This window comes from Notamacropus eugenii, chromosome 2, assembly GCF_028372415.1.
Source record: "Notamacropus eugenii isolate mMacEug1 chromosome 2, mMacEug1.pri_v2, whole genome shotgun sequence".
Taxonomy (NCBI): Eukaryota; Metazoa; Chordata; class Mammalia; order Diprotodontia; family Macropodidae; genus Notamacropus; species Notamacropus eugenii.
In genome coordinates, this window is record NC_092873.1 from 104,469,929 (window position 1) to 104,497,080 (window position 27,152).

The 27,152-nt window shown below is 43.7% G+C and overlaps 1 protein-coding gene across 1 annotated transcript; it reads left to right on the plus strand.

Annotated features, from left to right (window-relative positions):
* The first annotated feature begins 205 nt into the window (after window positions 1-205).
* LOC140526161 (H-2 class II histocompatibility antigen, E-S beta chain-like) lies at window positions 206-15,202 on the plus strand. The gene is made up of 6 exons (XM_072642144.1): window positions 206-405; window positions 11,207-11,482; window positions 12,921-13,202; window positions 13,695-13,805; window positions 14,293-14,316; window positions 14,487-15,202. Exons 1-6 carry the CDS (start codon window positions 306-308, stop codon window positions 14,498-14,500), a joined length of 807 nt encoding a protein of 268 aa, XP_072498245.1. The 5' UTR covers window positions 206-305; the 3' UTR covers window positions 14,501-15,202.
* Window positions 15,203-27,152: the final 11,950 nt, after the last annotated feature.

A 27,152-nucleotide genomic window follows, 5' to 3' on the forward strand; every position in this document is an offset into this window, starting at 1 on the left:
AGGCAAAGCCTGACCTCTGGGGCCCCTTCCTTCTCTGACATTCTGTGATTTCTGGGCCCTTTTGGTTTTTCTTCACCAGAAAAATATTAGAACAGACCCTGCAAAAGTAACCTCTGCCTGGGAACTAATGATGCACTTCGTTCCTAATGCTGATTGGCTCTCTCAACTCTGAGGTTTGCCCAACCCTCGGGCAGAGAAGAGAGTCTATAAATTAGTCCAGTCGATGTTGGGGTAATTCCCTTAAAGAGAAGACCATCCTGACTCTTAGACATTTCTGGGTCCTTCAGTCTCATCTTGTCTCCAGGATGCTGTGTGTCTTGCTCCCCAGGGGCATCTGGACAGAGGTCCTGGCTGTGACCCTGCTGGTGCTGACTTCCCAGGTGGCTGCAGGCAGACATGCCCCAAGTAAGTACTGAGCAGAAGCTCCCTAGAGAGCCCAGGTGGGGCCCGAGGGGAGCACTCTTCACTCTGGGCCCAGACCAAAGGAAGGACTTGGGCCAGGATGGTCCTCAGAGAGATGGGCAGTGGGTGAGACTGGGTTTCAGGCTCCCGTCCCTACTAACTCTTCCTTATGCCCTTGTTTCCTTTCCCCCTTTTCCTTGGCATTCAGGGACTTCATGCAGCCTCTCCTCCAAGAGCTGAGGCTCCAGGCAGTTTGCCAATAAGTAGATATGAAGAAGGGCACTGTGCTGATGCCAAGGATAGAAAGAAAGGTCAAAGACAGTTCCTGTTCTCAAGGAGCTCACAATCTAAAGAGGGAGTCAACAGGTGAACAAATCTATGTGAACAAAATAGATACAGGAGAAATGGGATGTGATCAAGAGAGGGAAGGCACTGACATTAAGGAGGATAATGACAGGCTTCCTGAAGGTGGAGTTGGAGCTGATGCTAGGAGTAAGCCAGAGAGAAGAAGATTCTGAGAATGGGGAGCAGTCAGAGAGAGCCCAGAGTTGGGAGAGGGAAAAATGTATGGGAAGAAGAACAGGAAGGCCAGTGTCACTGGACAGCAGAGTTCTGGGGTTCTGGGAACAAAAAGTTAAGAAGACTAGAAAAATAGGAGGGGCCAGGCTGTGAAGGCCCTTCAAGGCCAAGCAGAGGATTTTATATTTGAGCCTGGAGGAGAAAAGGAGTCACTGGAGTTTATTGATTTAGCGGGAGGACATGGTCTCAAAATGCCAAGGTTTCCCACCCTGTCTAAATGTTTCTGTCCCACTAAATATCATCACAGCATCTGCCTAAAGTACTGGAAATATTTAAATTTTGCTGTTATTGGGGAAGGAAGGCATAGACTTTCCTGGATTAATTTCCAAGGTATAATTTCAAGGCCATAAGTGAAGCTGGAGTTGGGTTTTCATGAATAACATCACAGTGGAGTAGGAGAAAGTCTCCCCATCTATTCCTCAGAGGCAACTTAGAGGCAGCTATTGGCCTGGATAAACCAAGGGGATCAGGCTGGCTTTTTTCTATCTTCATGGTCCCTTGTTGATGGGCTGAAAAAGAGAGATGTAGACTCAATGTTCCCTAGTCCTCCACTTCCCTGGATCAGACAAGGCTTGCACACCTGTACTCCTGCCTGCCAGTGCCATCTCTGGTCTCCACAACGCAACTGCTCTCCCTGAAGCCCAGACCTGGATCACAGGGTCTCTTCCATAATTTAGGAGGGGTGTGAGATCTTTTGTCCTGGGCAGGGAGGGAGCCCTCTGAGATGGGGCACAAACCTCTTCCAGCTAGTGTGAGTATAGTTGGGGAGCACTGTCTATATTATTGCCCCTGCAGCCTGGCCTGGCACCTGACCTGGCCAATCATGGTCTCTTTCTGGTCCTAACCTGCTCTAGAGGGGTCCTCCAAGATCTAACCCACGATCTACCTTTGAACTTTGTGTCCTGCACTGCCTCTGGGGGGAGAGCATGCCATAGGTAACACCCATTCTCCAGGGCTGTGCAAGAGAGAAGAGGTTTTCTAGAGATAGTATGTCATGGCCTGAGTAAGGGGAGACCCAAGGGCAGGGGATCTCCTAGTCCTAGCAGGGTGAAAGTTGGTTACTTCAGCTGACAACTCCAGGATCATCTAGGTATCAGCCATGGGTGTACTGAGCAGGTGCTGCCCCCATGTGGCCAATCATTCAAACTACACAATATTCAAAATAGCCTCCCAGCTAGAAGTGAATCAAACTTTTATTAAGCTCTTACTTTGTGCCAGGCACTGTGTTAACTGTGGGGGATACAAAGAAAGGTAAAAGTCCCTGGACATGACAACATGAAAAGTGTGCAAACAAGTTATTTTCAGGATAATTTAGAAATAACCAATGGAGGGAAGTTGCTAGAATTAAGAGGGACTGGCAAAGACTTTCTGTAGAAGATGGGATTTTAGTTGGGACTTTGAAGGAAGCCAAGGGAGCCACAAGTCAGGTCTGAGGAGGGAAAGCATTCCAGACCTGGGGACAGCCAGAGGAAATGCCCAGAGCTGGGAGCTGGTGTGTCTAGTAGGAGGGTGTTAACCTGAAAGTTTAGTTAAAGTAGAGGCAACAGGCTAAATGCATACATTTTCATTATTTATTTTAGATTAATTCATTCTCTTTAAAGTAACAGTACGTGGAGTCCAAGGAGCTAGATATCAAATCTAGCTACCAAATACCAAAAACAGCCAGCCTTAAATCTGTTTTAGGACAAAGAAGGTGTTCTGTGTCCTTCAGATTTATGGTCTCCATAAGTGATTAACTAGACCATTAGAAAGGAATTTCTTAATTGCATAGGTTGTAAATACAATAAGATAACAGAGTTTGACAAAGTTTCAAATAGAAATTGCGACCCAAGATGTCTGTGTTTTCTTTACCATTAACACGTCATAACAGGATATATGTGTACAAATATTAAGATGTGGTAAACATCCCATTGTTCAAGATAGTGTCTTAGGTTAGAGGTCTCGTAAGGAATGTTAAGTCAGCCCTGGCTGGCTTTTGTTAACATAGGAAGAAGCACTCTCTGAGTTTGCTTCAGAGAAAGCAAAGAGATTATTTCAAAATTTTATATTAAATATTATCAAGGAACAGCAGCGAAGCCAGTGTCACTAGGTCACAGAGTACATGAGTGGGGGAGGGGCTGTGAGGAATAAGGAGACAAAAGGGAGGAGGGACCAACGTGGGAAGGGCTTTGAAGGCCAAACAGGATTTTTAAATTTGATGCTGGAGGTGACAGGGAATCACTGGAGTTTATTGAGCAGGTGGGTGACAGGGTCTGGTCTGTGCTTTAGGAAGATCTATTAGCAGTTGAATGAGGCATGGAAAAGAATGGGGAGACACTGGGGGCAGGCACACCCAGCAGCAACCTATTGCAATAGTGCAGGTGGAAGGTGATAAGGGCCTGCATCAGGGCCATGGCAACATCAGAGGAGAAAACAGGGCACATTCAAGATACTTCAAAGGTAAAACTGCCAAGTTTTGACAACAAATTCAATATGGGAGATGAGAGTGAGGATAACAGAGATTGTGAGCCAAAGTGACTGGGGGATGGGAGTGCCTCACACTGGTGAGAACCCAATAGGGAGAGAATCCATATCTCTAGGAGAATGAGCTCAGAAAAGTGCAAGCATAAGGAGGAACCAAGGGAGTGTCTATAGCCTTTGGCTTAGGCTCACATTTCATGTGGGTACAAGTGGAAAAGAAGGCTAGAAAGGTACATGGGAACAGAGGTGGAGAAGACCTTGATTTCTAGGCTGAAGAAGCTGTTCTTTAAACAGCAATGGAGAGTGATAGGGTGAGCTGGGGGCTTTGGAGAAAAGATTCTAAACCACAGAGAGCAGTCTCTGGAGCTTGGCAGAGAGCCATGTTGCAGACTGTCATCCTGAGAGGAAGGACTGGGCTGAGTAGGGCAGTCACAGGTATGAGGATGGACTCAGGGCTTATCAGCACAGCCAGCTCAAGGGTTCAGGAAAGCAAAGAGGGGCCAGAGGCTATAGATGTGTCCAAGATTCAGAAGTACAATGTCAGAAATTTGGTAACATCAAGATCTAAAAGTGGGAAAATGTTAGAACACATTTTCCCACTTTTAGATTTTGACTTTACCAAGAGGACAGGCAAATGTCTAAGAAACCAGAATGCTAAACATGTTTGAGGTTAGAATCAAGTGCATTTAGAATTGAGGGTTAGAACTGAGCGCATCAAGGGGTCCAGGCTGACTTGCTTGAATTGGAGACCACATTGGAATGCATGCTCTTTCACTGGGGGAATTGTCTTTAGTTTTGTATTTGCATTTCTAATGCTTCTCATTTGGAAATTAGTAAATGTTTTTTTTCATTCATTTATTTACTTAAGAGTACTATTTATAAACCCAGATCACTGAGTTTTAAGTGAGAGTCCTTTGGATGCAGGTGAATATTTAGAAGGATTTGTCTGTAAAAGGAATTAGAGAAATAGGATATATCTAGCGAGGGACGAGAGAACAGAATGAAGGACAGTTCTATTTATTGTATACTTGTCTGTATTTTAGCACTCATACTCAAATGGATCTATGATCTCACTGATTCAAAAGTTCCTTCCAAAGTGCAGATCTCACCTCATTGGCTCCTGTCCATTCCATGTGACTCTTGTCCATACTATCCCAGAAATTTCCCTATGAAGTCCACCCAGGTTCATAGGAGCCATTCTACTCTCTCCTGACATTGGAAGGATATTTGTGGATCTCACTGTTTGTCCATGCATCATCCTTTTTGTCTTGCCCTGTATGTAGCCCCTCTTGTCTTCCTATCATATGTTTCCTTGATGATATTTTTGACACCCTTTCCCTCTTTGGAATGTTTATATATTTCATATATCTGCCATATGCCTTGACAGTGCCTTGTGTGTGCTAGCCATGCTTAATTCTTCAGAGGCAGTTATAATCCATATCTTTCTGCCATATAACAATTCTAGGAAAATATTAGCATTGTGAAGATGAACTCTTGCTTTCATGAAAAGCTTGGGATTAGGTAAAGGAGCTGTGGGAATTTCTGGCTGAAATCTAACCATTCTCCTCCTGCTGATCAACTTTGTGCCCAACTCATGACCCATCTGTGTGTCTATCCCAGACAGTTAGACTGATGGACAAGCTCTACGGAATGTTCGTCCGAGTGGTCTTCATTCACTTGGTGTTTCCAGTTTGAATGAATAAGCCAAACTTCTTTGAGTGATTACAAGTTTCTTCCAGAAGGTTTTCAGTGTTCCAAGTCTTCTTAGAGTCAGTCCAGTGTCATCCACAAGAAGAAATGGCTTGGCAATTAGTAGAGAAAAATAGGAAAACTACAACGTGTGTCAGAACTATTATTCAATATTAATTCTGGACCATTTAAAATAGCTAGACAGTGTAAAAGACCCAATAATATACATGCCAAAATAGACACAGGAACTACATGGAAAAAAAATATAAAACATTGTTGTATAAGTAAAGTCATATCTAAATAATTTAAGTAACATTTAAATTACATGGTTAGGTAATATTGATATGATAAAAATGATAATTTTACCTAACTAATCTATTTATGTATTGCCATCCCAATTAAATTACTAAAAAATTGCCTTAGTGAGTTAGAAAAAAATAATAACAGTGTTCATTCGGAAGAACAAAAGTCAGAAATTTTAAAGAAACCAGGAAAAAAAGATGTAAAGAAAGCAGATTCAGTAATATCAGAATTTAAGTTAAATTAAAAGGTGACAGCATTGTTGAAATGTAAAATGGATAATTTTGATTATTTTAAATTAAAATTTTCTTGTATAAATAAGACCCATGAAGCCAAGAATAGAAGGAATTCAGAAAATTGGGAAAAATTTTCATAGACAATATCTCTGATTGTGTTGGAATATTGCTTGGTGTAGGAAATGATGAGCTTGTTGATTTAGAAAAACATGGGAAGAGCTGGACTGATAAAGGAAGATGCTGTCCACCTTCAGAGAAACAGATGAGAAACAGAAATAAGTACAGTATGGTCTCAGATATATATTTATGAGTTTATATGTATATTTATGTGTATGTTTATAGATACCTATGTATATATGTATATGTATTTACATACAAACTATAAACTTCTGGCAAGGGAGGGAGGGAAAAATAAAGTAAAAAGTGCACAACAGAGAACAAAAGAAAACCTATGAGGAAGCAAAGTAAAGCTGGATAGCTTTGAAATCAATATGTAGTATGTATTATACAGGTTTTCTTGAAATGGAAATTTATTGTTCTGTATTGAATCCTCTCATGTTATGCTGTGTACGTGGCAATGTTTGTTTTTCTTTTTATTATTTTGTATTTAACTTTAAAATAATCTTAAAAACTTAATAAAGAAGAGGAAAAAATATCTGGGGATCCTCACTGTGCATAGGGAATTCTTCTTGGACCTGGGCACTGCACTCGATCTCTTCTATCACAATGGCCAATGTTGTTGGCAAATAAGCACTTCAGAGTTTTTGTATGAAGGACAGTGCAGCCACATAGCACTTGGACTCCAACAACAGTCCTGGATGTACTTAACATGGAGGTAAAAATGACTTTGAAGAAAACAAAGACAGGAAAAGCAGCTAGATTGCCAAGTGTTCATAGAAGAGATTTGTGTTAGAAATGACACAATTGTGAGGGTATCAAGGGACCAGTATTCAAGGGATCTGAAGGAGGGAAAGATCCTGGAAATTATTGGACCTTATTGATACCAAAAGGAAAGGTGGCTGAGAGAGTATCAGTAACTACTGACTTACATGCCAATTCTTTGGGATTCAACAATGGACCAAACCTTTACCATTTCAAAATTAACTAAAACATTTATAGAATATAAGATCCATCTTTCTTATTGCTTGTTAATTAGGAGCCTTTGATTCCATAATCATTCAAAATTTTCTGAAAGACTGAAAAACAGAAATTACCTCATTCAGTGTTCCTCTGATAATAATATCCAATGAGGCAGAAAAAAATTTAATATTCCTATTAATAACTTACATGTATGTTAAAAATAGACCAGCCTTACAATCCATACAGGAAAGTGGAAAGGGATGAATAATGCCCATTGTTCAGATTATGACATTCTAATTAATGCATCACTGCATATTTAGAGGAAATTCTGCAGATGAATGATAGATTCGATCCAGAACTGAAAAAAAGGAATGGAGTTGGTTGGGTTACATTTGGGAAATGGCTCATTGCCTTTCCCATTTTCAAATGGCTCCCAGTTCAAAGTGTGGTTTGTTTCTTTTTGTGTTTGTTTGTTTTTTTAGCACAAATGTTTTTTTCTGCTTCAGAATCTTAAGGTTGCAATTTCCAAAAGGAGATGCTCTAGTCAGTTGTAACCTTTTCCCAGTGATCACCTGTCCTTATGAATGATAGTAAGAAAGATCATGGAGGAAATGTATGATTGGAAAGAAAGTTGGATGGGTCTTATTGGTAACCTCAGAATTTCCAAAAACCTACAGTTATTCCTCTAGCTTGTTGGGGTGGGTGTTCTATAGAGGATCAATGGAAAAATCACACAAGAGGAGCAAGTGTGGATAGGTTTTGCTCTGTACTGATAGAAGGAAGACCATTGGGAGGAGTCAGAAAATCAAAGTACCTTCTACTGATATGGGCTCTCTTGTTACAATTTGCTTTCAATGAAACAGAGACTGCCACATTTATTGTCTCCATTTTACTGAGGAAGTAATTGATTTAGAGAGAAGTGATTATTAGCACAAGGTCTCAGACTCATCTGCACAATTGGGATTGGAAGCCCTGTGTTCTGACTACAGACAGTGTGATCCAGTGGAAAGAAGTCAGGAGGCCTGGGTTCAAGGCCTGATCCCTCCTTTCCTACTTTAGTGACCTTGGGCAAGTCACATCACTTTTTTAAGTCTCAGCATCCCCATTTATAACACAAGGAGGTAGAACAGCATGGCAGCTAACTTCCCTTCCAGTTCTGCATTGAATGACCTGATTATTTTAAAATTGGTGGATTCCCCACCTCTCCCATAAAGAAATGTACCCCCCCCCCTCAATTCCTCAATTCTCTCTCTTAGGAGTTTAATCTCCCTTCAAGGCTCAGCTTTTGCAAGAGACAGTTCAAAACCAGAAACTGTTGACAGTAGATGAAACCGTGATCTCCTCTTATATGCTGTTTGGTTCTGTAAAGTATATGTTAAATCTAACAGGGGAGGACCCAAACTGCCCTGCTTGTCTCTGTCCCTTTTTGAGATTTCTTCTGGTCTTTGTATTTCAAAAAATGTTTCACTGATCTTTTCTGTCATTTTTTGCATCATTATCACTACCCATCAGTCACTCAGACCTAAACCAAAAACTTCCCCACCCCCACAAATGGGAGCCCTGTGTCTTTGGGCTGTGACTGAAATGTCTGGCTTATTCCCTGCCTCTGGTCCATCACCTCTTTGCCAAGAGATGGGAAGTGCTTCAGTCTGTGTCTCCTGGAACCTTGATGGGTCACTGCACTGACCTGAGTCTGAAGTCTTTTAAGGCTGTTTTCCTTCAGACTATTGTCATTGAGGAAACTGGCCTCCTTGTTCTGCTCCCTTCTCTCTGCATCAGTTCAGACAATGTTTCCTGGGATTCACTGGATCCATCCCTTTCATCGCTTGTCACAGACCAAGGACACACTTCTACTCTCTTAGAACAGAATGTGTTTAGTTGTTTCCCAAACAGTGGCACCCACTTTGTCTCCAGGTCCCTGCTACAGCAAAAAGTGCTGCTATGTGTATACACTCCCATACATACAGACCTATCTCATCATATGTATATGTTATATGTATTTGTGTACATATATGTATGTGTGTGTGTGTATGTATCTCAGCTATGTGTCTTCTACCTTTGACTTTCTTTGGGGTATATGCCTAGTACTGTTATTTCTGGGCCAATGAAGGATATATAATTTATTGACATTTTGGGTCCAAATCATAAATTTCTTTCTTTTACAAATTATATTTTCAATCAGCAAAAAACTGCCTTTCCTACCTCCGAAACTTATACTTCTCCCTTTCAGACTGAGAGGAAAACCATGCCCCCTATTATAAACATGCACAGTCAAGTTATACAAAGTTTTGCATTGGCCATTTAAAACAATTCTCCTCCTGTGTCCTGAGTCCTCTTGAACAGGAAGTGGGTGCCATGTTTCACCACCAGTCCTCTGCAGTCATGGTTGGTTATTAAGGTGATCAGATTTCCTAAGTCTGTCAAAGTTGTTTGTCTTCATATTATTGTCATTGTATAGATTCTTCTGCTGGTTCCATCCACTTCATTCTGCATCCGTTCTCACTATCAGTCAGTCAATAAACATTTATTAAGCACCTACTGTGTGCTAGGTACTGTGCTAAGTTTAAGTACTGGGGATGCAGAAAGAGACCAAACCCCAAACCCAGCCTGGGTGACAGGAGGATGGCAGTGCCTTTATTGGTGACAGTTTGGATGTTCAATAAGAAGGGGCATTGGAATCATTCCTACAAAGAACCTCAGCTGTGAGCAGATTCTTAGCTTGTAAAAATATTTCACCTTGGCTAGATGGGATTCTGCTCACGTGATTATCCTATGTATTTACCTTCCTTTCTTACCAGACTCCTACACAAAGTGCCTGCACACACTGTCTGCACACTTCTCTCTCTCATGCCTCAGTCCTTGGCAGTCTGGCTTCCCACTTCATAATTCTATTGAGATTGCTGTCTCCAAAGTGACCAAGGATCTATGTCTTCATTGCCAAGGCTGATGGTCTCTTCTCAGGCTTCCTACTTCAGGAACTTTCTGCTGAATCTGCCCCTGTCAGCCTCCCTCAGCTCCTGGGTGTTCTCTCCTCTCTGGGTTTTTGTGACTGCTCTCTCTTGGTTCTCTCCTTACCTGTCTGGTCACTTTTCTTAGTCCCCTTTGCAGGCTCATCATCCACATCCTGTGCCCTAAATGGGGTTGTTTCCTGAGGGTCTGACCTGGGCCCTCCCCTGTTCTCTCTGGGACTTCCTCAGCTCCAGTAGAGTTCATTCCCATGTCTGTTCAGACGACTCCTAGATCTGTGTTTCCTGCCCCTGTCTCTGTCCAGCATCTCCTGCAGCTTCCTGGATATTTCATACTTGAGGTGTCTAAGCTCTTAAACACTTGTTGAAAACTGAACTCATTGCTTTCACCCAAATCCAAACCTTTTTTCAGATTTTCCTCTTCCTAAGGAACATATTACGATTACATATTTATATTCCCAGCACCTAACAGGGGAGCCAGCACGCAGTAAGCAGTTAACAAATGTTTATTTATTAGCTGACTCTCTTTGGGGAAGTACAGCTCTGCCCAGAGAAGGGAAGTAGAAGAAGATCAAGGAATCCATGAATTGGGAGTAGGGCAGGGGGCAGGCCAGGCATGGAGGCTGTTCACATGTGTGGAGGTGGGAGATGAAATGCTGAGTTTGGGGAGCAGCAAGTGGCGGGTTTTACTAAAACAAAAGTTGTGTGTGAGAAGGAATAATGGGGGATGCTGGAAAGGCAGGCTGGGCTCAGCCTGGGAGGGCTCTGAGGGCCAAGGTCAGGGCTCTGAAATTTCTCCAGGGGTCCATAGGGAGCCAGCACAGCTTCTTGAGGAGCTGCATTAAGTGGTCAGTTACATTTTCTAAAATCACTTTGTCCCTTGTGGGGGGGATATCACTCAGTAATAAGCGTTATTAAGCGCTCCCCATGTGCCAGGCACTGTGCTGGGGGCTAGTTTACACATAAACTCGAGTCATTTCCTGCCCTGGAGGAGCTCACGTTCCAGGAGAAGGAGGATGTAAGACGTGCCCAGGAGGGGGACTGGGGAGGGAGCCCAGGTCCAGCAGAACCGGAGCAGAGCCGGCCATGGCGAGGGTCATATTGGGGTGATTACTGTCCCCTGATCAGAGAGGACAGGGGGCTGTGACCTCCGGGGTCATGGAGGTGTGGGGGGGTCTCTGCAGAGGGGCAGGGAGGGAGTTAAACTGGGGGGAGGAGGCCTCGGGGTAAAATGTCCTGGGAGTGTTTGCAGCAGACAGACAGGAGCGGTCCGGGAACCTGGAGGTCCGGGTTCTAATCCCGCTCCAGTCCAGGTTTGCGGGGGGACCTCGGGAAAGTGGCTTGTGGTCCCTGGGCCTCGGAGGGGGTGGGGCTGAGCATGCGCAGGAAGGGCCGGGGATGTTGGCCACTCTCTCCTTGGTCAGGCCCCGCTTGCGGTCGTAGGTTCGAGGGCGGGGTGTCCGCAGGGCTGACCCTCCCCCGGTGTCCCCCCAGAGCACTTTACGAGGCAGTTTAAGGCCGAATGTTACTTTGTGAACGGGACGGAGCGCGTGCGGTACGTGGAGAGAAACATCTACAACCGGGAGGAGTACGCGCGCTTCGACAGCGACAGCGCCGTGGGGGAGTACGTGGCGCTGACGGAGCTGGGGCGGCGCAGTGCTGAGTACTGGAACAGCCAGAAGGAGGTCCTGGAAGACGCACGGGCCCAGGTGGACACTTTGTGCAGATACAACTACGGGGTGTCTGAGCGCTTCTTACTCCCCAGGCGCGGTGAGTGCCCGGGAGGGGAGGGGGACCGGGGAGAGGGAGGAGGGAGCGGGGAGGGGGGAGCCTGGGGAGGGGGCAGAGAAGGAAGGAAGAGAAGAGAAGGGGCTGGAAGGGAGCGCAGGGGGAGGGGAGGCTGTGATGGGAGAGGGCAGGTGGGGAGGAGGGAAGGGGGGGGTCACAGGAGCAGATGCAGGGACCCCCAAGCAGGGGAGAGACCAGGGGGAGCAGGAGAGGGGGAGGTGATGGATTGGGAGAGACGAGAAAGGGAGGGGGCCAAGGGGGAGCAGCAGGGAAGGGAGAAGGGGGAAGGGACCCTCCTGGCCCACCATGAATTCTGGTTCCTTGAGTCCTTTTCCTCAGTCAAATTCAGATTTTCTTCCCTTCTCCAATTCTAATGGGGATTAATTACATTGGGAACAGGCCCCAAACCCTTCACCAATAAATAACTCACATTTATACAATGCCAAAGGGGTTAATAGGCAGCAGGTAGGGCAGTGGAAAGAGTGCCAGGCCTGGAGTCAGGAAGACTCATCTCCCTCTCTTCAAATCTGGCCTCTGACATTTCCTGGCTGTGTGACCCTGGGCAAGTCACTTAACCTTCTTTGCCAAAGTTTCCTCATATGTACAATGAGCTGGAGAAGGAAATGTCCAACCACTCCAACATCTTTGCCATAAAAAATCCCAAGTAGCCTCAAAAAGAGTTATATACAAAAAGAGAGAGCAACAAAATAGTTAATATAAAATGAAATCCCCCAAGTCTGGAGTGCCCAGGCTTCATGAACCTTTTGAAGTCATGAATGAAACTTTGCATTTTTTATCCTTGAATCCAAACTCAGCAGAGACTTCCCATGGTCTGCTTTCTCCTGTCTCAACCACATTCCCTCCCTCCCTTCCCCCTCCCAGCCTTCTGTGATAACTCTTTGAAATTATCTTTCTCCTCAGACCCACACATACTTCTGCCTCTCCCACGGCCCCTGGACTCTGGGTCAGGATGCTCAGGTTCCTACTGGGCCTAGATATTCACCACTGTTCCCCTGATTCAAGATTTTTTCAGCGGATTGATACCATCTCTTAATATGTGACCTAGAAGTTTTTCTGAACATAGTTTATTATGTGCACTTATAATCTGCTTTTGGAAATAATCCTTTACAAATTATCTGTTTACAATGAAAAATCTTACCTGCTAATTCCTTCCCATATCACTGAAACCTGATGAGCTGGGGCTATGATACTTCAGCACCATGGACTCCTGGGCCCACTTCCTGCTAGTTCAGATTTCTAGTCTTAGGAGGAACTTAAAATGTCTACCAAGATGCCCATTTCTGGCCCTGGGAAAGACAGAAGACCTGAGGCTGGTTGTGGATCACGTGGCAGAGGTGGTGGCTATACTAAGAAGTACTGTTCTGGCTCCCTCACTCAAGATCTTTCTTCTTTCTTCCAGTTGAGCCCGAGGTGATTGTGTATCCATCAAAGCTGGCTCCCCTGGGACACCACAACCTGCTTGTCTGCTCTGTCACTGGTTTCTATCCTGGGGACATTGAAGTCAGGTGGTTCCTGAATGGGCAAGAGGAGACAGCTGGGGTTGTGTCCACAGGCCTGGTCAGCAATGGAGACTGGACTTATCAGTTCTTGGTGATGCTGGAAATGACCCCCAAGCATGGTGATGTCTACACCTGCCAAGTGGAGCACTCCAGCCTTCAGAAACCTGTCATCCTGGACTGGAGTGAGATAGAGCTCCCTCACCCTCCAGTTCTAGCATTGCTCAGGACATAGAACTAGCTCTGAGATCCCCTCAGTGTGTATCCTGGACCCTTTTTTCTTCTGCTCTGGGCTGATACAAACCCCATGCAGTGCTACTCATCCTCCTCCCTTTTCCCAGCCCAGCCCCCTAATGGTAGTGCTGACCTAAGAGCTATGGAGACCTTGTCAGCTTCCTCACTGGTCCCTGCCTTGGGAGCTGGCCTCCCTCTGGGACTCTGTGATCAGCCTATAGACCCCTCTGTCATAGGGTTGGGGAGCTAGACTTTGAGATGGATTGATGTCAGTTCTCCTGGTGAGCTTTCACTTCCTGAGTCCTGAAAGACCCTCTGCACATCAATCCATTCTTAGACAGGATTTACCTACCTTCTCACTCTCCCTCTTCAGACCAGTCTGCTCCCCACATGGAGCTGGCTCTTGAAGGAAAGTTTTGATCCTTGGTATCTCTCCTCTGCAGAAGCACAGTCTGAATCTGCCCAGAGTAAGATGCTGAGTGGAGTTGGGGGCCTCGTGCTGGGGCTGATCTTCTTTGGGGTTGGCCTCATTGTCCACAAGAGGAGTCAGAAAGGTGAGATAGTCTGGGGAAAGGCCTGAGGCCTCCTCCTATCCATGATCTTCTCTAGGACAGAGAGGATATTTGATTGTGCCAGAAATCTGGCCCCAGGTCAGGGCTAAAGGGGTGGTCTGACTCGGCCTTCAGCTCTTCTCCCTATACCCTCCCCCAGGAACTTATAGAAGGTGGTAAAGGGGCCAGATCCTAGGGCTCAAGGGTCTTAGGGAATCTCATATTCGCAATAGAGACAGCCTTGGGAGGGGTCTCAGGTTCCAGCCTTTAGCTCTTCCCCTGGCATTCTCTCCCCCTCGCCCCTATCCGCTCACACTGTTGTAGCTGGGTGGATGAAGCATCGATTAAGTGCTTCCTCTATGGTGTTCAGTACTAGACTAAGCAGTGGCAGGAGCCCCCACTCCCACAGTGCTCAGAACCCTGGTGCCCTTTGCTTTTGTGACTCTAGGATTTACATGGATTTGTATGTCTGTTTCTCTTCCTTTCCCAGGAAATCGTGGTTCCCAACCAACAGGTAAGATCCTTGTACCCAGGTGGGATCAGGATTCTCATAGCTGCAGTATCTGCCCAGTGGGATCTGAAGCTAAGAAGAGACTTGGGGGCTCTTAGTGGTAAGAAGTGGTTCTATTTCTGGATTCAGACCCACATGTAGACTCTTCTGTGCCTGTTCTGTGTCCTCTGCAGGGCTCCTGAGCTGATCCCTGAGCCTGTGTCCCCTGAAACTGTTGAGTCCCCAAGCCTCCCTCTCACGTTTGGAGGCCCCTGCTTGTGCCCAAATCTCCAGGAATTAGCTTTCCTGACCCCTTCCTTGGCATAGTTCCTTCCATGGACCTTTGACTGGCTGGACTCTTGGTATGTCTTCAAGAGATCTTCCAAGACCCCCTCCACCCTCCTTTGTTTCTGTATCTTTTTTCAATCCATTTTTATCCCTTGAACCTTCACCCAAGAATTAGAAGACTGAGAATCAACTGGTGCTTGGTGACATGAAGACAAAGTGAGGGGAGCAGAGGAGGAAACTTCAGCATTTGAGATTTGTAGAATCTATCAAAGTATGAAATCCTTCCAGAGGTGCAGATTGCGATCCAACCACACCTTTTCATCCTGGGGGTCTCTTGTCCATTTCCTTCCATAATTCCTACAGAAGTTGGTTAATCAACAAGCTAGTGGCTTTCCTGAGATGTTTCCTGATATTATGTAGATACCAGTGCCCTCACAGTCTGTGTGCCCAGAAGCCCTTAGCTTTCCCATGTGATGGGCCCCTCTCATTCTAGTGATCCTTCTCCCTGATGACTCTTCTATCACTTCTGCTCAGTTCTTATTTGATGATATATGGTAGCCTGTGCTGGCCTATCCTGTGCCTCTCCACGGCACTTTTAAAAAATTAAAGTTTTAGTAATGCATTTTGTGTTCATGTTATATTCATTGCTTAATATATACCCTGCACCCGTTGCTTTTCCTCATAACAAATTTTTTTCTCCAAAGTTCCCTAATAACCATCACACAGATCACATGTATCCAGCAGTACATGCACAATACATACCCATAATCTCCCTACTTCCTCCATGAAATGTTTATTTTCTCTCCTCTGTGGCCAAGCTTCATAACTCCTGTTATATAAAATTCAGCATCATTTCCCCCATTTTGTAGTCTTGAGTGTGTTTCTTTGCTGGTTCTGCTCCCACTGTTCTGTATCAATTCATTTAAGTCTTCCCATGTTTCATTTTTGTTGTTTCTTCTGTTGCAACACAACTCCATTATGTTCCTATGCCACAGTTTGCTTAGCCCTTTCTCAGGTGATGGTCCCCTGCTTTGTTTCTACTTCTTTGCTACCGCAAAGTGTTGCAATGAATATTTTGATGTATATGCATATCTGAGATTTCCCCCCATCTTTTACATCATTGGCATATATGTTAAGCCACGGAATCTCAGCATCAAAGGGCATAGAGATTTGGACACTTTTGAGCATGATTCTAGGTTGTTTTTCACAAATTGTTGTACCAGTGCATAACTCCACAGGTAGGACATCAAGCTGCCTGTCTTTGTGTAGTCCTTCCCACAGGAACCATTTTCATGTTTTAGCACCTTAGAAGATTTGCTGGGGAATTGGTGAGACCTCAGAGTTATTTTAATTTCCATTTTTCTCATTGTTAGTGATTTGGAGCAAACTTGAGAACTCTTCATTTCCTTTGACCATTTATCTACTGGTAAAATCTCTTGAGAGTGTGTTCCTTCTGCATTGCTGAAGAAGACCATGCCATCAGAGATAATGACATGACTTGCACTTGAATTTGTTTTGAGTGAGGGAGGGCTGGGCAGGTCACCAGCCTCACTTCTCCTCCAGAGCCATCTGAATCCAGTGACCTCCTATTTCTCAGGATGACTGGAGATGACTCAGGATGAGGCAGTTGGGGTTAAGTGACTTGCCCAAGGTCACACAGCTAGTGAGTGTCAAATATTTGAGGTGAGATTTGAACTCAGGTCCTCCTGACTCCTGTGCTGGTCCTCTATCCACTCTACCACCTAGCTGCCCTTCCTTTATCAGAGACAACTGAGGCAAATATGTTTTGTCCCATCAACAATTCTTTTAGCTGTTAATCTTGTCATGTAAAGGCTTCTCAGTTTCAGATCATCAAAATTGTTTTCTTCTCTGGTTTCTGCAAACTCCTATTTGGTGAACAATTCTCCCTTTAGTCATAGTTATCAAATCTACTCTGAAAACAGCCATTTCCTGGACCTTTTGAAGAAGTTAGCTTTTTATTAGTAACGATAATGGAATCTCACCTAAGATTCCCCTAAATTAGTGCCATTTGGGGTAAGTAGAAGGAAATTAATTGTTAAAAATCATCATACCATTTGCCCATAATGTTTAGCAGGAGATGCTTTTACATCAGTGGATTTTGTGGTTAGTTCATTTCCATGGAAGGGGTGAGGCTGCCCAGAACTTACCTTTACCTAATGAAGCTTATGGGAGGCCCTTCTTGACCAGTAGTGGAAGTGTTAGAGTGGGTGGAAATGAGGATGCTGGGCCTCCTCTGCTCTGGATCCAAGTTGGGCTCTTCTCCCTCTTTGGAGAGTGCAGAAGCCTGTCAGTGTCAGAGCAGTAAGTGGGAGCTGGGGAGATGTCGGGAGAATAACAGCTTGTAAATGGCTGGTGAGAGATGAGATGCCCAAGATCGCTCATCTACTTTCCTTTTTGTACAGAAACAATGTCGTTTGTGAGCAATATTTCAGTTTGCAGGTTCCCATAGATTCTAATCCATTGGAATTTTAGTTTAGAGTATAAAGTAATAGAGTATGGGTTCAAGGACTTCCTTGTTTCCTTTCATATATTTTTCTAGCAACCAATTCCCTTTGATTTTCTATTATAGATCTAGAGTTGAAAGAGACCTCAGAGTTCATCTGGTCTAAACCCTTCATTTTCCAGATGAGGAAGGTTAAGCTCCATAAGATTAGTCAAGTCAATTGAGTAAGCATTAATTAAATGCTTCCTGTGTGCCAGACAGTGTCCTAAGTGTTGGAATACAAAGTGTAAGGGGCGCTGACCGCCACGCCATCTGGGATGCCACACTGACGGACATCACGTAAACTGAGTCCGGAGCAGGGAAGGGTGAACAAGATGGCGCTGGAAGGGACAGCCCCACCCCGGTTTGTGTTTGTTACTATAGTTCTGGCTTGTGTTCGTTATCATAGTTTCAGGCTTGTTTGTGTGTGTTACCATGGTTCGTTGGGCTGACTGGCGGAGACTATATAATCAGAGGGCTTGCTTGAATAAATCGGAGTTGCTTCATGACCCGCTCTCCCGCCTCATACTTCTGCTTGCAAGCTCCACAGGAGGATGAGCAGCCTGCTGGCCAGGCATAAAACTTGCTCCTCTTGGTGTGTTATGCTGTTACCATAGCAACTTGGTGTTCCAACTTGGGGCAGGAGCAGGGCTGGAAGCTAAGCATAGCCCAGCTGAGTGAGTCAGGTTCCCCAGGAACCTAGGCAGTCAGGATTCACAGAGTGTGGTGTAGAGGAGCTCTCAGGACAGGGTTAAAAGCGGATGCCTGAGTGCAACAGGAGACTGTAGTCTGTCTTCCTCACTGAGTGCCTCCGAGAAATGGACACAGGAGAAGACGCGCGCATCCAGCTTGAGTGAGATGCAGTGTAACTGTGAGTAAAATTGAAATGGGGCAAAGCTCACAAAAGTTGAGTCAGGGTCAGTATACTGCAATAATCTATAAAAAGATCAGGAAACATGGAACCACAGTAAGCTTGAGTAATATAAGGAAGTTTATAGACACCATCTGTGAAATCTGTCCTTGGGTATCCGAACCACCTCCTATGAGTTTAGACTCTTGGGTTATTGCTGGGGAGCAGTTAACATCTTATGAGCTTGAAAATCCAGGTGAGCTGGATTGTCACACATTCAGTGGCAAGGCAGTGCAAATGAGAACATTCACCACATCCTCACGGACAACCCTGTCAGAGTCAGGGAGTAGTACAAGAGAAAACAGCCCAGAAAGGCAGCCAGCACCCATATATCCTAACTTAGAGTTGGAACAAGAGAAATGGCGAGAGAGACAATTCGGGAACTGAGGGAGAACATGCAAGAGTTAACTGAAAAATTAAAAGGCTTGCTGAAAACTGAAAGTAGGGTTAGCTGGAAAGAGGAACTTACTGACAGTGAGAGAAGAGGAAGCATGAAATGTGAGAAAAGAGGAACAATTGTGACATCTAGTGGTAAGTTAGAGGAAGTAGATATAATTTCGAAAAATGAGGCAACACCATCATCTAGAGGCAAGAAATCATCATTACAGCAAACTAGAAAAGTTGAGAGAGGATGGTGATTATACTAGCTTGAGGGAGATTGGCGGAGAATGGATAGATGCGTTCCCCATATTGGACGATAAAGGAGCCGATGGCTCCGTGACAAGGACTTGGGCCCATACCAGTCTCACAGATAAAAGAACTAAAAAAGGCTGTAGTAGATTATGGGATAAATGCTCCTTATGTTCTCATAAGATTAAAAGAATTGGCTAATTATGTGTTAACCCCAAATGATTGGAAATTAATCATGAGAGCCATCTTGACTCCTGGACAATATGTTTGCTTTCTTCAGCTACTGGCAGAAAAATTAAGAGCCATAGCAATGAAAGTTAATGCAGGCAACACAACAAATGCCCAAAGGTATTATGATATGTTATTTGGGGCAGGAAAGTATGCAGAAGATGTTAAGCAAATAGAACATGATCTAGGGTTGTATGAGAGACTGGCCCAAGGAGTGGAGCAGGCCTTTAAACTGATACCTGAGAAGGGTCCTAAGAAGGTATCTCTGCAATCTCTGAAGCAAAGAAATGCAGAATCTTTTACAGATTTCTGTGCTCAGGTAAATGAGGTTGTCATCAGGACTATGGGTGAAGTAGAGGGTACTGCTGTAGTGATAAAGGACATCCTCCAATCAGGAGCTAATGCAGACTGTAGGAAGGCTATGCTAGGATTACCCAAGAATTGTTCCATTGAGGACATGTTAAATAGGTGTGAGGAGGAGGCAGGATCTCAGACATACGTAGCAAGAGTACAGGCGTCCACCTTTGCAGGGGCGATGAGAAATTATCAAGGAGCTGGATCAAAAATGAGATGCTTTAAGTGTGGAAAAATAGGACATTATAAGAAGGAACACAGTGTATATGGCATAGGAGGCTCACAATGGGCCAGGGAGGTGGCCAGACCAGTACGATGGACCTTTGAGGACAGAACAGGAAAATTCTGGCCCCAAGTATTGGAAGGGCTTCCCATAATACAGGAAGAGACCTGCTTACACAATTAGGGATGAGATTAGCAACAAATTTCTGAGTGGGTCCATTGATGAGAACGCTGTGAGAATTCCACCACCGAAATTACGATGGATTTCAGATGAGCCCATATGGGTGGATCAATGGACCCTAAAACACGAAAATGTTGTAGCCCTGAAAGACCTAGTACAAGAACAGTTAGAATTAGGACACATTGAGTAATCCTTTAGTCCTTGGAACTCTCCTGTATTTGTTATAAAAAAGAAATCTGGAAAATATAGAATGCTGACTAATTTGAGAAAGATCAATGATGTCATATAGGCGATGGGTGCTCTGCAGCCAGGTTTGCCATCACCCAATGCAATCCCCAGCAATTATAAACTTTGGGTGATTGACATCAAGGATTGTTTTTACAGTATTCCTGTCCATCCTGAGGATAGGGAGAGGTTTGCATTCTCTGTACCCAGTGTCAATTTACAGGAGCCATATCATCATTACCAATGAAAGGTACTACCCCAAGGAATGAAAAACAATTCCACAATTTGTCAGTGGTATGTAGACAAGGTACTACACCCAGTCAGAGAAAGATTTCCCCAGGTGTTAATACTCCATTATATGGATGATATCTTAGGAGCTCATGGTAACATTGAGATTTTAGAAATGACATTACATATGACAGAGAGAGAATTCCTCAAGCAGGGCTTAAGAATAGCAGCTGATAAGATACAAAAGGACCTGCCTATACATTATCTAAGACACACCATATTAGAATATCAAATCCATATTAAACCACCAGTTATACATGTTTCTAAAATTAAGACTCTCAATCATATGCAAAAGGTGATAGGAGAGCTTCAGTGGATCAGGCCACAATTAGGAATACCTACGAGTGAACTACACCCAATGTATGACATACTGAAAGGAGATCCTGACTTAAATTCACCACGAGAATGGACCTCTCAATCATTGGAATGTATCTCAAAAATTCAAACAAAAATCATAGAGGCTAACACCAGGAGATATGAACCAACAGAAAGTATGTATGTCTCTATACTTTTTACTGTGGAACTTACCATGGGGTGCCTACACCAAGGGGAAGGGGTATTAGAGTACACTCACTTGAAGAGAGTGCAAAACAGGTCTTGTGTCCCTTACTGTATCTTAGTTGCACAAGTGATTTATAAGACAATACAGAGAGTGAGGAGATTGATAGGAAGAGATCCTGATGCCATCTATTGTAGATACACTAAAGAACAAGTAGAGAGATGCTGTACAGAATACCCAGAATGGCAAGTCATTATAAATCAAAACTTCAAAACAGGGAACAAAAATAAGGCTCTAAGCATATACCAGGAAACACCATGGACATGGGCTGAGAAGTACCATGACACCCCGGTAGAAGGAAAGAACGTATTTACAGATGCCACTAACATAAACAGAGCAGCTACATATGTATATCAAGATAAATGGTTGCAGGTATATAATACTCCATTCTCATCCACCCAAAAGAATGAACTATTTGCGGTCTGGAAGGCTTTAGAAATAGATGAGCCTATCAACGTCATTACTGACAGTCGATATGTAGCTACACTTATACCAGACTTAGAGACTGCCTGCATATCGACACAATTAGAAATTGGACAGCTGCTAGTGGAAGTTCAATATACCATAAGAGGGCGGATGTTCCCATTTCACATTCTACACATAAGATCACACTCCAATTTACCAGGGCCTCCAGCAGAAGGTAATGAGGTTGTGGATCGAGCAGTATCAGGAGGTGTGTACCTAGAAACTACAGAGGAAGCTCAGCAAGCTCACAAAAAATTTCACATATCAGCAAAATCATTAAAAGATTTATATAAGCTTACAAAGGAAGAGGCCTGACAAATTGTGAAGTCATGGATAGCATGCGTTCCTTTCCAGCCACCAATGCCATGCAGAGTTTATAATCCTAAGGGATCACATCCTAATGACATTTGGCAAATGAACGTGACTCACATAGCTTCATTTGGGAGGCTCAAATATGTCCATGCGTCTGTAGACACTTTCTCCAGTTTCATCATAGCTACTCTACACACTGGAGAGGCGGTTAAGGACGTGTGTAGTCATATGCTGCAATGTTTTGCTGCCCATGGCGTCCCATGACTATTAAAAACTGACAATGGCCCAGCATACACTACTTCAGCCTTCCAAAAATTCATCTCAGAATTCTGAATCTCTCATGTGACTGGGATCCCCTAAAACCCCACAGGACAAGCCATAGTAGAACGTGCGAACCGCACCATAAAACAATATGTCCAAAAACAAAAAGGGGGAGCTTCAGGACCCAGGTCTACGGCACATGACCAATTAAAATTAGCACTGTACACAATTAATTTTTTAAAATTCGATGAGCACGGTCTTATGTGCCATGAAATACATGGTCAGTTCAGGCAGACCGCCAGATGATTTAAAGAAAAGATTGGAATGGACGCCTCTGGCCACGGGACAGACAGCCATGTGGTGAGATCAGGAAGGGCAATGGCATGGACAACATACCATAATAACTTGGGGCAAGGGTTATGCTTGTATCTTTACGGGAGACAAGGAGATTTGGGTACCAGGGAAAAGACTACGGGTCGTACATCACGGGGAAGAAATCACAAGGATTCTGCCAGAGAAAGAAGAGGAAACTACAATGCCTGAGCCGTGAAATTAGTCAGCTGCATCTTACTGCTTCTAACAGTGAGCCAGGCCGAGGACCAGTATTGGACCTTTGGACATTAGTAGACATTTCAACTTTACAGGAGAGGTGAAGGGCTATCCTTGGTGTTTGTATAAATATGTGTCAGTGGGATTTAGGGAACAATTGAGGATAGATCACGAATTCTACCAGGCCATTCTAATGTTAAAAAATGATGTAATAGCCATTGGAGATGAACTGCAGGCCACAGAAACACAATTAGCTCTAAGATGTGATTACAGATATCATCATTTTTGCGTGATGAACAAATTGTATAATGATACTGAGTTCAATTGGGAAGAAATAAGAGCTCAGCTGCATGGCTTAACACTCGCCAACGTTTCAAGTGAAATGAAACTGTTGGAAAAATTGGCATTGGATATAAATACTCAGGGGACGAAAAAATTAATACCTGAGAATTTTGTTTTAGACATGATGCAATTGTTTGGTCATTCCACCTCATTGTTTAAATGGTTAGGCCCGTTGTTGTCAGGAGGTATTGTTCTTTTGATTGTTATATGCTTTATACCAGCATGTCTCAAATGTGCCCTATGAACTGTAAAAGATACAATGTGGATGCTTACTGAAAATCAATTCAAGATGAGAGATGTACAAACCCGTGAAGATTGCCGGGTCTAAAACAAAAAGGGGGAGTTGTAAGGGGCGCTGACCGCCATGCCATCTGGGACGCCACACTGACAGACATCAGGTAAACTGAGTCTGGAGCAGGGAAGGGTGAACAAGATGGCGCTGGAAGGGACAGCCCCACCCCTGGTTTGTGTTTGTTACTATAGTTTTCGGTTTGTTTGTGTGTGTTACCACAGTTCATTGGGCTGACTGGCAGAGACTGTATAACCAGAGTGCTTGCTTGAATAAATCAGAGTTGCTTCATGACCTGCTCTCCCGCCTCATTCTTTTGCTTGCAATCTCCACAGGAGGATGAGCAGCCTGCTGGCCAGGCATAAGACTTGCTCCTCTCTGTGTGTTATGCCATTACCATAGCACAAAGAAAGGCAGAAAATGGTCCTAGCCTTGAAGGAGCTCACAGTCTAAAAGTCAAATAGGATTTTCTTTTTGTTCCTGTTCATTCTAGAAGTTTGTCAAATAGAAAAATAACATGGTCACACCTGCACTTTATGTTTAAAATAGTATTTTATTTTATTCTGATTACATGTAAAGGCAATTTTCAACATTCATTTTGTATAAGATTTTGAGTTACAAATTTTTCTTTTTCTCCTTCTTCCCAAGATAGCACGAAATCTGATATAGGCCATACATGTCAGTCATGTAAAACATTTCCACATAGGTCATATTTTCAAGGAACAGAACAGAAGAAAAAACACATGGAAAGAATAAAGAAAGTAAAAAAAAATTCAGCCTCCGTCAGTTCTTTTTCTGGATATGGACAGCATTCTCCATCACGAGTCTTTAGGAAATCCAGGCCCTTCAGAAAGAGCAATTTGACATCTGAGTAGAGAATGGTCCAGAGTGGGGAGAGACTGTGAGGCAGGGAGACCCTTCAGCAGGCTATTGTAATAGTTCTGGCCTAAGATGAGGAGGGCCTGGGCCAGAGTGATTGCCTTGTTACAGGAGAGAGGAGGGCGTATGTGAGAAATGTTGCCAAGGTCGAAAGGATAGGACTTGACTGGATGTGGGAGATGAGAGTGTAGAGTCAAAGCTGACAAGGATGTGAGTCTGTAACTGAGAGGAAGGTGGTACTTTCCACAACCATAGGGAAGTGAGGATGGGGAAAGGGTGATGTTGGAGGGTGTCGTAAGTAGTAAGCTCAGTTTTGACATGTTGAGTGTAAGACATCTGGAGTACATCCATTTTAGGAGTGTCCAATAGGCAGTTAGAGATGGGAGAATGGAGGTCATGAAAGAGGTTAGGGTTGGACAAAGAGATAGAAAAGTCATCTGTTTTGAAATGATAGTTTAATGTGCGGGAGCTGAAGAGACTGCCAAGCTAAATAATGTAGAGGAAGAAGAGAAAAGGGCCCAGACGAGAGCCCAAGGTCACAAGGTAGTAAAGGTCAGAGGTTAGATTTGAACTAATGTTCTCTGATTTCAAAGCCAGTAATCTTTCTATGGATAACACGTTGCCCAAAATAGAGGGGAAATGAAGCCCCCCTGGCTTTGCCCTGTCATTTATTGTGAAAGTGTCTTGTGTTACTCCTTTGCAAATAATGCTAGCTTTCAGTCTTAGATACATACTTTTATCACATTCATAACAACAAAAATGTCATACATACATATAGGTCAAATATTTATGGCAGCACTTTTTATGGCAGCATAGAAATAGAAACAAGATGAGCGCTCATTGTCTCCTTAGTGGAGAAACCATATCGTGTTATGTAAATTTAATGAAGTGGAAGAATTCAGAAAAGACATGGAAGACATTAACTATTATAAAATGAAATAAAACCAAGAAAACATTATACAGAATAATTATAACAATATAAATGGGAGGAATAAATCAACAAAAACTGAATGCCATATATTAATGACCAAACTTGGGCCCCTTAAAAAAGGTGAGGAAATAGACATCTCCCCACTGCAGCAGCAGAGGATTATGGGTATGAAATGATACATATACCATCAGACACAGTTGCTGTATTGGCTGCTCTTGGTTGTTTTTTCTCCTTTAAATAATTGTTCAAAAGGTTGGGGGAGAGAAGGGATGTATCCATTCATGAACATAATGTAAAAAGAAAAGATCAATATGTTGTGTTTTTTTAAAGCAAAGGAAACAGTATTTGCAGTTAGAAAATCTTAAATAACCAACACAGAACTGTATGTTTTGAAAAGGGAAGTAACAGGGAAGCAACGGAGCTTAATGAGTATATGTGGGAGTCCCTAACCTGTGAATGATGGATTGGTGTGGGGAGACAATTTGGAAACTTTGCAATAATCATAAAGTGATGGAGGCCTGAATCAGAAGGGGTCAACACACACACACACACACACACACACACACACACACACACACAAACTAGTATGTGAGTGGATATGTAGGGAGAGTGAAGATGACATTGAAGTTTCAGACTGATTACTGGATGGATGTTGATGCCCTCATTAAGAATAGCAGATCTGGGGGTGGAGTGGGTGCAAAAAAGTTCAGCCTCCCCTTCCCTGCCTCCCCTTCCCTGTGCCCCCCAGCCCTGGTTGCTGTTGCAACAACGTTGCTTGTGGCTGTTGGGAGACTCCCCCACCATGGAAGAGACAGGCAAGAACCCCCAATGTCAGCCATCCTGCTGGATCTCTGCCATTTCTCTGAGATTATGTTTAACTACCTGGAGAAATTTTCCATCCCTAGAGGAGACATCACATGCTATTAGATCCTAACTGAGCATTTCATTCTCCACAGGAAAAATGGTTGGCATCTTTTGGGGAGGATGGAAGACAACCAAAGAATACGACATCTTTATGAGTCCTGCTTTGCCTGCTGTCTTCCACAGAAAATTGTCTTTGCAGCACCAAGTACAGTTTAAAGCTTCCTACCTCCCCAGTTTAATGGTATTTTTTTGTTTTGGGGGGCAGTGTCCTTTTCCAGTTCCATCCAGAAAGTGAGGAGGGCATGCTTGTGGTCACCACTCAGGGAGAGGAGCAGGAGGAGACTGAACAGCTCAACCGGGAACTGCACCAACAGAACCAGGAGCTGAGAGGCACCTGTGTTAGCCTCCAGAAACAGAAAGGCATGCAGGGTGAACTCCAAAAGGCACAGTGACTGCAGGGGAGACTAGAATCTCTTACAGACATCACTGATTAGCAGAGGATTAGTGAACTGAATGAAGAGAATGAGGGTCTGAAAGGACCAAAAGGCAGAGAGAAAACCTGTTCAGCTTAAAGTGCAGAACCAGGATGAATCCTCAGAAAATGAGCACCAGGGTGAAGAGCAGCCTTGATCACCTTGATCAGTTCAGGCACAGATTTCACTTCTGGATAAACAAGAATAATGGATACTTACAGTTCTGTTCTTTCTTGATTGCTGAAGAAAAATAAAATCACCTAGTGAAAAAATAGTAGGTATGGGGGAAATGGCTATGAGATATAAGAAATGGGATGTCAGAAACAAGTCTGGAAAACACTGGATGATAAGACTAGAAGGACTGTATAAAATAAAATAAAAATGGGAAATACTAAAAATTCATTAGGAAAAGCACCTAGCAGGACACACCATGGCCAAGGCTACCCTTGATATTATCTTCAATAGGCTGAGAAGTTCATATTAGAGGATACTACATTAGTCTCAGGGGGTATTAATAAAGGCCTCTCCTGTAGTAGAAAATTAGAAATAGAAACAAAGAAGCACCATGAGAGATGTCGTGGAGATGTGTTTAGCAGCACCTAGGAGGTGGTCACGGGAAAGGAAAGCTTAGAGATAACAGCAGGATTTCCACAGGAGAGGCTGAATGAATGGAGGTGGCTTTGATCAAGACTGTAAAATTACAAGTTATGTTTTCACATTAAAAAAAAAATAGTTGAGAGCATCCTGTGATCCAGGTACTCTGCTAATCTGGGGGAATATATAGAAAGGCAAAAAACATTTCCTGCTCTTGAGCTCCGGGTGCAAGAGAGGAAATTGAAGATAACCTCTGAGGGAATATACTGACATGAAGAAGGACTTGGGAGGGCTTCTTGCAGAAGGTGGGACTTTAGCTGACACTTGAAAGATGTTAGGTAAGTTAGGAGGAGAATGTGCTCGAGGCGTGGAGGACAGCCAGTGTAAATGCTGGAAGTTGGGGGATACAGTATTAGGGATCAAAGAGTACATCAAGGCATTAAAGTATAAGAAGACTGGAAAGGTATGAAGCAGACAATTTATGAAGGGCTTTAAGAGACAAACAAAGGATTT

What these genes read in the sequence shown, in the direction of transcription:
- LOC140526161 (XM_072642144.1), top strand. Translation starts at nt 306, where the DNA reads ATGCTGTGTGTCTTGCTCCCCAGGGGCATCTGGACAGAGGTCCTGGCT. An exon ending in ACCTGTCATCCTGGACTGGA is followed by an intron (nt 13,203 to 13,694) that starts GTGAGATAGAGC and finishes TCTCCTCTGCAG; the next exon opens with AAGCACAGTCTGAATCTGCC. An exon ending in CCACAAGAGGAGTCAGAAAG is followed by an intron (nt 13,806 to 14,292) that starts GTGAGATAGTCT and finishes TTCCTTTCCCAG; the next exon opens with GAAATCGTGGTTCCCAACCA.